The sequence below is a fragment of the Melopsittacus undulatus genome, chromosome Z, assembly GCF_012275295.1.
Source record: "Melopsittacus undulatus isolate bMelUnd1 chromosome Z, bMelUnd1.mat.Z, whole genome shotgun sequence".
NCBI classification, from domain to species: domain Eukaryota; kingdom Metazoa; phylum Chordata; class Aves; order Psittaciformes; family Psittaculidae; genus Melopsittacus; species Melopsittacus undulatus.
In genome coordinates, this window is record NC_047557.1 from 14,270,840 (window position 1) to 14,284,819 (window position 13,980).

Here is a 13,980-nt window from a genome sequence, read left to right on the forward strand (position 1 = left end):
ACTGCCTTCTGGGAACAGTGGCTCTTTGCCCTGGACCCTGCCAGAGGATCCAAGAAAATATGAGCATGTCCAGACCTTGATTGAAAACCTAGCAGACCTTGGAATATCAGGAAGGACAGTGATTTTGAAACACAAGGGCAATGTGAAAGCATGGATATTGCATTTTACACCCATCTGCTCCCTTGGGAATCCAGCTGGCCCACGGGGTTGCTTGGAAAGGACATGGTGACATGGAGATGCTGTAAATACATGCGGGGCCAGCTCTGCACAGCGTCACACTGGTCCTGAGCCAAAACTCTTTGGTTTGGCCAGAGTGACAGGAAAGACCATCAGTGTCCAGTGCCCAGGGATGTTTGTTTCCTGGCACTGCTCTAAGTGATTAATATGGGTGCAGCTATTGTGCCTCAGCTGGGCATGGGTATAGGCAAGGGCGGGGGGTGGGGTGAGTTGCCAAATTGCTCAGGCTGGGCATTGCAGAGAATAAATGAAGCAAAGAGGACCCTAGTGCATAACCACGAGGTCTAGGTGGATGCTGAATATCTTTTGTTGAAATTTTGAGCCATGTGTTGATTTTTTAATTTGTCCCTTTTGGTCTCATGTTCACCAATCAGCTTTTTCTGTAAGGGACAATTTGCAGTTTGCTCCTCAGAGAGGCTGCTTCCACTGAATTTGCTTTCTGGGATGTGATTGTGCTCCTGGCTGATGTGGAATATTCCTAATATTTTCCTGTGCAAGCCTTTTCGATATGTGTATTTCTGTATATATTGTTATGGAAAAGGAGATTCTGTAGATAATTTTGCAAGTATCAGTAATACAACTCACAAAAGCAATGTGATTTGGCTAAAGAAAAAACAATTCCTAATAAAATGTTAATCTCAGGTGTTGGGGTTTTTTTTCTGTAATTGGTGTGATTTTGAAAAACAGCATAATCTAAGTTAATTCATTAATATAGTACCCTTAATTCCAGCTAGAAATATAAACTAGTAATGAAAAACTGTACTGATTGCAACTAGGTGGAATGTTAATATTCCTTCAGTATCCAGAAAAGGAGGAAATTAAAAAAACGACCATACAGCGCATGTCAGAAAAGTATGAAGAGTAGCAATAAGTGTCAAACTAAAGCAACAACAACCAGCTGCAAAATAACAGAATGTCAAGTGATGCAGCACGTCTTCCTGATTAACTAGGCAGATTGCTAACTAGATTGTTAATTAGCGCAACCTTACACACAGGCTCCCTCTCATCTAAGATTGTTCACAAGCATTCTGCGCTGCGTAATCCTATTGAATCTGTGAAAAGCAACAGGTGTTGACTTTGGGTATGGTTGGCATATTAATTAGACCTGAAGAAAAAAATCTTTAAAAACCACAGATGTTAAGTGTTTCAGCCCAAACAAGTTCCAGCAATAGTGCTTGAGCTGCATGTAAGGATAATTTATCACCATTGAATTCAAATCTGTGTGGCAGCAGAAGCTGCTTTTTTATAGGTCTTCATGGTCTTTTTTTTTTTTTAATTTAGTTTTAATATTTTCCTTGGCCATGGGCTGACAAGGGCTGGCTAACATTTTAATAGCAATGCTGTTACACATCATGGTATCCATACTGAAATATTTGGATAGCTGAGATGCTCAGCAGTCAATGGATATCATTAGAACAGGCTTTAGTCCCTTAGATGGCTGGTAACAAGTAAATGTCTATGAATATAGGAGCAGAAAAAGAAAAGGGTTGGGCTAGAAAATACATAATTTTCTCTTTTTTCTTTTTAATTTATTTTTAATTAATTTAAACTGTAAATAAAATTAAGTAAACTAAATTTATTTACATATATCATCCAAACTTCAGTACTGAAAAAACCTCCCCAAAATACTGAGGGCAGAAGTAAGGTATGTTTGGTCTGATTTAAAATGCTATGGGATAAACAGTGTAGAGCACAAACTACAAGAATTCTAAGTCTGCTCAGTGGTTGGTGACTCATAAAACCTCTGCTGGTGTCACCCACAGAGTTAGGAATCTTGCACACACAAAAAAAGAGCATTTTAACAGAGCAGCTTTTAAAACTGGGATAAAAATGAAAGAGCCAGGGGCAGGAATTCGAAAGTAGGGGAACAGTTTAAAAGGGTGAGAAGAGAAAGGAACAAGGAAGCAGAAAGGCAAAGGGCAGAACAGCATGGTCAGAGGTTGAAGGAAAAGTGGAATAATTATACAGAACAGGAAGTAATTGAGAAAGCAAGTCAAAGAGTACACTTCTCAGGTGGTGAAAGGAGGCAAGGAAAACACAAAAATAAGGGTGTCTTTGTATCAATACAGAAGAAGAAACTGGTCTTACCTGCATGAGATGGAAACTGTGTGACAGCATTGTCCAGGGCAGGAGAACCTGGGAGAAGATGAGGTGCAGGAGAAGGCAAGGGAGCTTGGCAGTGTGTCCCTTCTGTCATCAAGAAAAGGGAACGGGAGTCCTGGTTTCTGTGTCTCTGGTTTGTGTATGTTTCCACCTGAAGCGCACCCACACGCAAATGAGGGATCAGGCAGCTTTTCCTGCTAAGACCTTGAAAATCAGGAATCGGGCCAAAAAAAGAATTAAAAGGCAGGAAAATAAGCCAGTGCTGATTTTTCTTTTCTTTGTCTGTCTCATGATGCTTGAGCTGCAGGATTTGGCAATATTAATGAAGCAATGCAAATCATATAATGTTTCTTAAAACTCTTGGTATCCATCTAATTCACATTTCATTCACATTTGTGTTGATGTTTTGCATACTTCCTTTCTGCCTAACAGTGAATGCTTTAAGTTTAAGCAATGTTTATGTGTCAGTGTGTTAAGAAAGAAAATAAACAGTTTCCCATATTCTTTTCAATGAGGCCCACAATATAAAAAGCCTTGAGCAAGAAACTCTATACTTTTAATAACGACTTAATCCTCTCAAAGTGCTTTAGAAGGCGGCAAGTGGAGATAATTTAACAAACTTTATGTATGTTCAGGAGCCAGCTAGCTAGAATGAAAGGCAGAGAAGAAAGGCTTTGTGAGATCATTGCAATTTTGCTCCACCCAGGCAGAGAAGGGGACCTGGGGCTACCACGAAGCTGTTCTGCACAACACCATGACATGCTGCAGTGTCTTTCTGCAGTGCTGTGGCTAACTCTGTGCCATGGCACAGAGATACCTTCCAGCTGGCTTCAGTAATGGAAACTGGTTAGAGTGACCCTTCAGCTGCACCCCTACCTTGTTTCTTTGTCAGACTAAGTAGTCAAGGTGGCAGGCTTGGAAGGCTTAGCTGCAATCCTGAGTGAATGGCTTCTGATAAATAAGTTAATCCTTTCAGAACTGGTTTGGGTGTCTCAGCCTGGCATATCCCCAAACCGTATACTCAGAAGGTTTTAATTCTGGCAAAAGCCGTAGACCTGACTCAAAACCATGCCAACAAACTTGCTGTCAATACACAGATTGGGTGTAAGTGGAGGGGACAGTGTAGACCACTCAATTCTAGAATTTGTCGCCAGTTTTCATTATGTTTCAGAATGTTATGTAAACTATTACTTAAATTCACTTTTAATCAGTATCGCCTATTTGCCCTGTTTTTATTACGGTGAACATGGTATATTAAAAATACTCATTTGGGATGCTAATACTTCTTAAACACATAGTGTTTAATCACAAGTAGAGGCAAAGAGATAGAAAATATTGAGAGTCCTAATCTTGGAAAGTACAAAAATTATAATTAATTTAGCTTTAGCAGTTCGTTTTTATATCCAGAATTAATGGATATGTGGCACAAATTGTTTTTCGTTTGTGCCTTCCTTTCATACACCGAAAACAGGGATACAATATTTTCCTCTCTCATGATAAATCCATTACGGTTCATAAGAAATCTGATATATCATTGTGATGAATGCCATGAGAAACTAATCTGGGTGCAGCATGAGCTTGGGAAGATTTTCACTAAATAGAGGAGTGTCCAGAAACTGTATAAGCAAGGCTGAACAACTGCCTTTTCTGTTAATTTTCATCCAGCCCAAGCACTAAATGAGGCGGGGATCCTGTGGAAAAAAATACTGAGCCCTCATGTAATTATAGGCCGTGCACACAGTTAAAGACACATCCACACAAGGAGACAGAGAGGAAACTGCAAATACAAACTAATTTATTGCACCTCCTAGCATTTGGGTGCTTTACTTTGTAGAAAAGCTACCTGCAAAAGCTTTCCCATGTGACATGGTCTGGAGCTGCTGTGCAGAAGTCCTTCTAAAGGTCTGTTAGCTTCCTCAGAGGTTGTTTTACTTGGCATAAAATATACACATCCAGAGATACACATACGTATATGCACAAACATGTTTACGCCTATAGCTGTCATGAAGTATGTTGTGGTGAGGGATAGTATAAGTCACAGTGAATCTAGGCTCCTCCACTGAGTTTCCTTCCCTCACTAAAGCACTGATCTTCAGAGCTGAAGTGGGTTTTGCAACAAGATCACACATAGAGGGGTTTTGTTACTACAGTGGGAGAAGTAGCCAAGGGATCTGCAATTATGTGGATCAGGAATATAAACCTCTTACACAGGAATGCACAGGAGATCAGCTGCATTCCTGCAGTCCAGAGCCTGTGCTAACAGCAGAGAAATGCTCTAAAGCTCCTGAATTAGAGAAGCCTTTATTGCACTCCCAGTTTTGGTTTTGCCTAGCTTGTTTACTGGTGCAGCATAGAGGTAAAACACAGATGAAAACATCTCTGTTTACCATAGCTGTGGTGTTCATGCTGAAGTCTAATTTTTATGTCAATATTTTGATGTTTTCACTGCTGAATGTTTTAGCAGGCAAAGCCAAATACCCCAGGATTACAGACCGAGTTTGGGGAGGGAAATATAACCAGAGAGAACAGTTTTGCTTTTCTTTCTTGATGTTCTTCAACAGATAACAAAATAAATTACAGGTGAGAAGCCCTTAAAATACTGACTTTATTAAACTGCCTAAGTATAGATTTTTCTGCTTGGAAGATTTTCTGCTTACATTTCACTTTTTGGATAGTAATTACTGACAAAGAAATGCCATATCGTAGTTATGCTGCCAATAAAGTTGGTTTTCATTCTGCTAGCTGCTCGGTGATAATTTTCAGAAGTTACTGTTCAGCTGTTGTTCTACTTTGGCAGAAAACGGTGCACCCACATTTCTTGTCAAAAAGCACATTTTTATTCAGAACAGAGAAAAAAATGGATCCATTTAACAAAGTTGGTAAAATAATGAAAAGAAAAAATATACAATACAGTGATTTTTCAGTGTGTAGTACCTTCTAAATACATTTATATACCCTGTAACAACCACATGATATTTGATCTGCACAAACAATACATGGATTTTTAGCTTAAAGAATCTTATGATTATTTCTTTTCATTATTTGATGTGTTATATGACAAATTCAGTCAATATATTCAGTAAGGAAACACAGTACCTACAGCACATCAAGACTAAGAACATTGAAAGCTATTAAAAATATATGACTGAAAAATCTCACAAAGAATAAAGTTCACTTCTTTTTCAGTGGGAAAAAAGAGATTTGTGTTCTACTGAAGTCCTTCAATACCAGATAGATATACTATACTCAGAAGGGAAGTTTCTGCATTAGTCTTAGTGCAACACGTGAAATTTACTACCAGTTAAAACTAAACCAAGACTGGTCATATATGCTAGAATTTAACACAGACGCTTTTGCCACAATTAACTGTGTAAAACTAACAAGTGGTTGTGTATTTCTAAATGTCTGCCTTCCTTCTCAGTTCTTTGGTGTATCACTACTTTGATGAGGATACCCTCCTGAATGCCCTTGAAAAATAAATAAACCACCAGCAGCAATCTAGTCAGACAACTAAATGCATTCATTGCACTCAATATAATAAGGTAATTTTTAAAATTTGGGTGCTGGTTCTGATGTTTACACAGAAAATCAGTATTTCTATGCCTGGATGCTGGTTTGAATAGCAAACACAGAACAGGAATCTCAAGTTTACATATAGCTTTTCAATGTATTATAAATGATTTTAAATACAGTATAAAACAGCTTATAGGCTACTATCTCAACAGTTAAGTTTGATATCCCCATAGCATTATACCTCCTTCAAGATCTACTGTATTTTGAACTGTCAGTAAAAGGCACTTGTGTAAGATGAAATCTCAGCACCACTGAAGGTAAGACCAAAACTCACTGACTTCAACAGAGCCAAAAATTTTGTGTTTATAAGCTAAACTTGCTAGTTTGATGCATTGCACTGTTTTGCACAGTGTACTTCCCTTGAGGATTACAGGAACCTTGATTACCCAGAGGAGTTTCTTACACTGATCCTGCCACATTGGTTATTACAGGTTTTTGATTATCTTGCACTACAGAGAAAGCATCACACATTAAAAATATATGTTCCATTTTCTGCGCATGCTCACCCTCTTTACTGGGAGTCACTACAACTGTCTTTTGATTTCCAGTGAGTTTGGATATGTAAGTGCAAAGTGATATTTATTATTATGATTCATTGTTCATTTTACTTTCATTTGCTACTTGCTCATTCAGAGAACATCATCACAATGATTCTTAGGAATAAATGTTGTTTCTGTACTCCCATTCAGCCAAGTCTAAAATATAGTACTTATATGAAAAAGGTATTATCAAAATATACATTTAATCTATAAGTTATTTCCAATCAATTTATCATCAGTTTGTAGGTCCATTTTAATGCCTAAATTACTATAGTGGCAACAGAAACAGATCTTCAAACTAAGCAGAAACTAAATCTTAACCTAAATGTTCTGAATATATTTTGAGCAATGCTATACTATAATCTATAGACTATACTATGCTATTCTATGGTTTATATCTCAGAGTGCTGTATGTAAGACAGATAGCATTGTTACTGATTTACTGTTAGTCAAAAAGTACTTACAGAATGGTCAAATGAACCTTAAAGAATGATATTCTATCATTAGTACAACACAGAAAAAGAAACTTGAGCAGTAATGGTACATGGATGTACATGTCAGTGTATCTAACACTATTGCAGTTGGAATGGCAGGTCAGCAATGTATTGTCTTCTCTGATGCCCACTTTTGATTTCCTGTTTTCACAGCAGAATGTTATCACTGAAGGAAGCATTTCTTTTCAGGATACTGTCTTCCCCAGAGTGGGAGTCTCTGGTGTTTGATAGACCAGAGCCAGAGTAAAACCTGTTCCCAGGGTTTGTTGTCATCTCTATCCTTCATAGACCTGAACTAGTCTCTCTGGGTACAGCTAATTGAAGAAGTGTTTTTACATGAACTATCATAAGTGTAGAAAGAAAGTGGAATATGGTAACCTTAACTTTAGCTCATATTCCCTGGATTTTAATTGCTCAGATAAATGGCAACTAAAATGTCATAAAAAGCAAGGAATACAAGAACCCTGAAATCCTAAAAAAATATTAATTGTACATTTGTAAGAGCGTAACTGAGTTAACTGGTAATCAGCTTTAGTGACTTCTCTTGCTTTCACAATTAACAAGTCTGAAATAGATTTTGATCTTCAATGAACCTCTTACTTGAATAAAATTCTGCCTCAGTCATTATCATAGATGCAATCTGAAATGGAAATAAAGTACAAAAATGTTAGTATTATATAGTATTTCAACTCAAGAATAAAGTTATTTGGTGTAATTGAGTACTGTTATTGTATTGTTTGAAATGTTCAACATACCATCACCAATATCATCGTAAATCTCTCCGTCACTGTAAATTAAAAAAAGAAAAATAATGTATGTAAAAAATTGAGACATCATACCATAGAATCACAGAATGATTTGGGTTGATATTACTACTTGCATGCATATACAAAATAGCCTACCGATATGGTGCAGACATGCTATGAAGTAATTAATTAGCTAATTAGGAAAGTGCAATCTTTGTGGTAACAGTACTGTGTTGAACAAGATGGTCATGTCAAAAGATTTTCAGTAGATGGTAGAGCTGGATACATTTCTAACATGCAGGGCTTTTTTCATTAAAAGTTTTTTGATTGGGCTTTTAAGTAGCTATTCAACAAACTCATAGAGATAACTGCCATAAAACAATTAAATGCTTACTGATTTTTTAAAATGAAAAATAGAAAAGATGAGCAAAAAAAAATCATTATGCCCTTGAAATTTTTATTTGTTTCTGTTTTGAAGTAGCAGTTATTTAATTAATGAATTTAGGTAATGTTGATAAAAGATACATGCTTCATGAATTTTTACAATATGTCATTTAGATACATGAATAGGCCCATGGAAGCCAAGAAGGCTATTTATACATGTAAGAAATGTGTGTATAAGTGTTTGCAGGCCTAAATTCTAAAAGTGACATCTGATTAAGGATCTAACATAAAGCCCATTGAAAAAAAATTGAAAGACTTTGGTGAGAGTTTTGAATTAGAACCTAAGTGCTGAACTCCATGCAATTATTTGAAGCAACACTGAGCCAAATCTGCTTAATCCCAATGAGACTGAAATAATATTAAACTTAAAAAAAATTGGTCCATGTTAGTTAAATAGTTGAAAATGGAGTCAATACACTTAATCCCAGTAATGTACCATTAAGTAATAGATTCTAGTACTAATAATGTTTAATTTGTGTAACTTTTCATGATTTAAACCAGAGTTTATGGTTAAGCAATGAGGAATGGAGCCCTGGAAAATTTCCAACATGGATATGTGTGACTAATTCTTGAAAAATCTAAACTCCATTAAAATAAATGAATTTGCAGGACTAGAATGACGTACTAAAATAACTATGTTTCACTTTTATTTAACAAACAGTTTAGAACAAAATTGAGTGTTTCAACAAATTTTTCAAATAAATAACTTCATACTTACTTCTGAACTAAATCACTTCTCAGAACATAGCCATCTGTAAAATTGAAATGTATATGTATTTAATTAAATATTCATGTTATTCCATTGCTAGCACTAGTGAAATACAGTTTTTCTCTTTCAGCTGTTCTAGACAGAAAGACATAATAGGTGGATAGCAACAAAAAATAGATATATACTTGAGGAAAATTATGCTATGTCCAATTTTAGTTTTAATCATTGTTTGCTTGTTTAACATAGCTTGGTGCCTTAGATAGGGAATCAGAATTCTACAGTAGCTCCAAAACAAGTTATATGACTCCTGTGCCAGGTACCTCACCTATTCTTAAAATCTCATTTCTCTTGTTTTGTTGCAGTAGTTTCCATTGTGTACAAAATTAGTGCTGAAAGGAGGAAATAGTAATACAGTTTGTGTTAGATTAGTTTTTCATCTTTTATTTTAGTTTCCTGACTGCATGAGAGAGGTGTGAAATAATAGCTATTAACACAAAATAAAGTACAGTTGATGAATTATAGCACAAAAAAGTGGTATTATAATAACCACATATTATTTATAATAATAAAAACCAGAAATATGTATATAGGACAAAATGTCTTTCAAGATGTATACACCAATTAATCATTAACTGTATTATATTGATAAGAGCTCTTTATATAGATAATGGAAATACCTTAGAAAAGCTGCTCACTAGTGACATATTTTATTACTCTGTTGCATTACTAATTAAATCAGATAAAACTGCATATATTCTTCAATATATCTAACATCTTGAAAAAAATGCTTGCTATCTTTGGTAAAAGATATCTACAGAAATATTTGTCAGTTGGTGTAACATACAAGCAAAGAGAAAGCTGCAACAGTAATTACATGTTTCTAGGTAAACATTAGTATGTTGATACAAAATTAGGACAGTGCTAAAATGAGAAATGTGATCTTGTGTTATATTTGAAATGACTGTGTAAGTTTCCTTCTTTTATGCAATAGGAGGCTTATGTGGTCACACTAAAATGTCAGGTTTTTAGTAGTTCATACTCAGTTCGTGCATTTTAGAATAATTTTGTTAGCCTGACTTATAAATCTCCTTTAATTCCTGCAGGCAGTACTGCTCCATGTACTTAGAAGAACCATTATATAGTATAGAAAGTATCAGTTTTCTGCTAATATTTCTTGTGGCAATCCTTCAGGTCAATCCAGCTGAATCTCCAGATCTTACAGTTTTACCTTAAGGAATTTTTATTTTCTGATACACAAGACATGAAAGTCTCTTAAGTCTCTCTCTGTGGGTTTGGTTTTTTTTTTTTGTCTGTTTGTTTGTTTGTTTATTAATATAAATGCACAGTAATGTCCAGATAATTTCATATTTTGTGTTAAGCCTTTTTCACATCCAAGCCCTAATTTTGTTCTAACTGAAATTGCACTTTTCAAGATATTTACTAATAGAGGAAACCTTCCCTTGCAAATTGGCATTAGTCACAATGAGCTAGTACTGTTCCCAAAAGTTGTCATATTGGCAGTCTTTGAATGGCCAATGTGAAATGTCCTATGGTTCCTGTATGGAATATTGAAAAAATTGTCTGGCAAGACTAATATCCCCAATAGTCCTCAAACTGTAATAAATAACTAATTCTTTTATACTGCTTTTCTTCATAAAGAAATATTTGCATAATTCAATTTAACTTGGTGTATTTCCACCTTAAAATAGGTAGATATCAGGTAGCGCTATAAATCTCAAATGAAAGTAAGGGTGGGGTTTTTTTCCAGAATATGCTGTATATAAAGTAGGTTAGCAATTTGCTACATGAAGGCCATAATGCATGAAAGACATTGCCTTTTAAGGAAAACCTCTGTCTTGTGCTAGACCTGAAGGTTGCCTAGAAAGACATTAACTCAATGTGATCATATTTTATCTGACACTGATCTGCACTACCTTCTGTTTAACATTGGACACCTAGCCAGGATGAAGCTACAGATAATGTGGTCTTCAAACAACTGGGACAAGTTTCATGATTGTTTGCCTTTGTTCTCATAGGGGACCTCACCCTAGCAGATGTCTGCTGGAAGTGGAACACAGCAGAGAAGAAACAATCCAGGAGGTTCTTGGAAAGTATGGAAGACAGCTTCCTGACCCAGCTGGTGAGTGAGCCAACTAGGGGGGATGCCTGGCTAGATTTGCTGTTCCAGACAGAGAAGTACTGGGGCATGATGGTTGGAGCCATTTTGGGCAAAGCGATCACAACATGATTGAATTTTCAGTCCTTGGAGAAGTCATGAGGAAAGTCAGCAAAATCTCCACCTTAGACTTCCAGAGGGTTGACTTCAGCCTATTTAGGACACTCGTTGTCAGAAACATTACTGAAGGACAAAGAAGTCTAGGAAGGCTGGACACTCTTCAAGAATGAAATCTTAAAGTTGCAGGAGTGCCCACCCCTATATGCCAAAACCCAAACTGCTGGGGAAGAGACCAGCCTGGCTGAACAGATATTTCTGGAACTCAGGGTAAAAAAGAGAATCTATCACCTGTGGAAGAAGGGACTGTCACCCGAGGAAGAGTACAAGGATGTTAGGTTGTGTAGAAAGGAAGTTCGAAAGGCAAAGACACAGATGGAACTAAATCTGACAACTACCATCAAACATAATAAAAAGTGCTTTTTCAAATACGCTAACAATAAAAGAAGAGCCAAAGAAAACCTCTATCCTCTGCTGGATACCAGGTGAAACCTAGTGACTGAGGATGAGGACAAGGCTGAGGTACTTAATACTGCCTTTGCCTCACTCTTTAATAGTCACACAGCCATCCCCAGGGTACTTGGTTCCCTGAACTGGATGACAGAGATGGGGAGCTGCTTCAAGTGTCCATAATTCAGGAAGAAATAGTTAGCAACCTCCTGCTCCACTTAGACATATGCAACTCTTTGGGACCATATGGGTTCCACCCAAAAGTGCTGTCAGAGGAGCTTGCTAAGCCACTCCTCATCATCTATCAGCAGTCCTGTTCTAGTGGGCAGGTCCCAGGGGATTAGAGGCTTGCCAACGTGATGCCTCTTTACAAAAAGGGCAGGAATCAACCCCCAGAAACTACAGGCCTATCAGCCTGAGCTCTGTGCCAGGGAAGGTCATGGAGCAGATGATCCTGAGCATGGTCATAAAGCACATGTGGGAAAACAGAGGGATCAGGCCCAGTCAGCATGGATTAATGAAGGGCAGGCCTTGCTTGACCAACCTGATCTCCTTCTACAATAAGGTGGCCTGCCTGGTTGATGAGGGAAAGGCTGTGGATGTTGTGTATTTGGATTTAAGTAAAGCATTTGACAGTGTCTCCCACAGCATTCTCCTGGAGAAATTGGTTGCTCACGGCCTGGATAGGAGGATTCTTTGCTGGGTTGGAAACTGGCTGGATGGCTGAATCCAAACAGTGGTGGTGAATGGTGTCACATCTATTGGCAGTTGGTCACTAGTGGTGTCCTTCAGGGCTTGGTGTTAGGCACGGTGTTAATATGTCTAGTGATGATCTAGATGAGGGCATTCAGTGCACCCTCAGTAAATATGCAGATGACACCGAGATAGGTGAGAGTGTTGATCTGCTGGAGGATGTGGAAGTTCTGCAGAGGGATCTGGACAGGCTGGATCAATGGTCTGTGGATAGTGGTATGAGGTTCAACAGGGCAAAGTTCTGTGTCCTGCATTTGGGTCACAACAACCTCATATAGTATTACAGGCTTGTGGCACAGTGGCTGGAAAGCTGCTTGGTAGAAAACGACATGGGGGTGCTGACTGACAGAGCTGAACATGATACAGCTTGTGCCCAGGCAGCCATGAAGCCAACAGTGTCCTGGCCTATATCAGCAACAGTGTGGCCAGCAGGGCCAGGGCAGTGATCAACCCCCTGTACTGGGCACTGGTGAGGCCACACCTCAAATTCTGTGTTCAGTTTTGCACTCTTCACTATAAGAGAGACATTGATGCGCTGGAGCAAGTCCAGAGAAGAGCAACAGAGCTGCTGAAAGGTCTATAGCACAAGAATTCATGTGCAAGAAATTAACAGAAACATCTTTAATTGTTGATTTTCAGTCTATTTGACTTTTAAAAGGTAAAATAATATCTTTAAGATATGAGAAACTAGCACAACTAGAGAAAATAACTGAAACTACCAAGCATTTAACTAAAGTAGGATTCAAACTTCACTAATGAATGTGAAAATTGACAAGAGATTTAGTCAGAGGTTTCCAGGGAGGATATATTTATTTGTTTTGCTCTTTTATGCATAGCAGAGCAGTCACTCTTGTCCCTGTGTGAAAGCTTTGAAGATGTGAGGGAAACAGACAACATGAACTACTTTGTTATTAGCTTGATTCAAAAAATGCAGCAGTGAAAGCTGCACTTTGGGATGTGGCTACACTAGTGTAGCCCATATTTTGAAAAACATATGTGTTGTCATGCAAGAAATTCTCCGTCACCCTGCAGGCCTGCCAAGAAGAAGGCTATAATCCAGATTGTAACAGATGAGTACAAAGTGGGGAAAAATAGAAAGAAAATGATTGTATCTCCTTGAGAGGTATATAGCATTGGACAGTCATCTACATTGGTCATCAGAGGTAAAAAGTAAAGTGAGCAGAAGAATGCTTCTCCTTTGGATGCAGTCTTCCTACACAGTGAATATTCACTAAGAGATTTGAAAAATAACAGAAACACATTAATAAATTGAAACCAGCAGCAAATAGTTCAAACTTCTTCAAAAATGCAAAAAACTTCTGCCAATGCAGGCCCCAGCCAAGGGTTTCGAAGAAATGCTGGACAACCTTGTGCAGCTTCCCAGACAAGCAGGCATGCCCTGAACCAGCTAGGGGATGGAGGAAAGACTCCTAAGCAGTTTCCCACACAGCCTCTTGGAAAGATTAAGCTTCCAAAGTAAGAAAATTGTTACTGATGTTCCCTTGGCTGCAATCAATGGGCAAATATTTCCCAGAGGTGCAGCAAGGATTTTACTTTTACTAGTTTCTGTGGGTATTATAGCTATGCTCTTTTGGCAAATAGAGACAGAAGCAACAAAATCATCTGCTAATCTCAGCTGACGCAAGGCAGGATTGACATAACTAAGTTGTACTTTTTCTCTCATTTGGTATCTCTTGTC

The 13,980-nt window shown here is 37.6% G+C and overlaps 1 protein-coding gene across 3 annotated transcripts in view; it reads right to left on the bottom strand.

Annotated features, from left to right (window-relative positions):
• Positions 1-5,206: 5,206 nt before the first annotated feature.
• FYB1 (FYN binding protein 1) overlaps positions 5,207-13,980 on the bottom strand; it is a 48,827-nt gene continuing 40,053 nt past the window's right edge. For all 3 annotated transcript variants that reach the window (XM_031051666.2, XM_031051667.2, XM_031051665.2), the window contains 3 exons: positions 8,855-8,888; positions 7,702-7,733; positions 5,207-7,586 (listed from right to left, as the gene is read on the bottom strand). In XM_031051666.2, the coding sequence (XP_030907526.2) occupies positions 7,564-7,586; positions 7,702-7,733; positions 8,855-8,888 (89 nt within the window). In that variant the 3' untranslated portion in view covers positions 5,207-7,563. The remainder of the gene's footprint in view (positions 7,587-7,701; positions 7,734-8,854; positions 8,889-13,980) is intronic.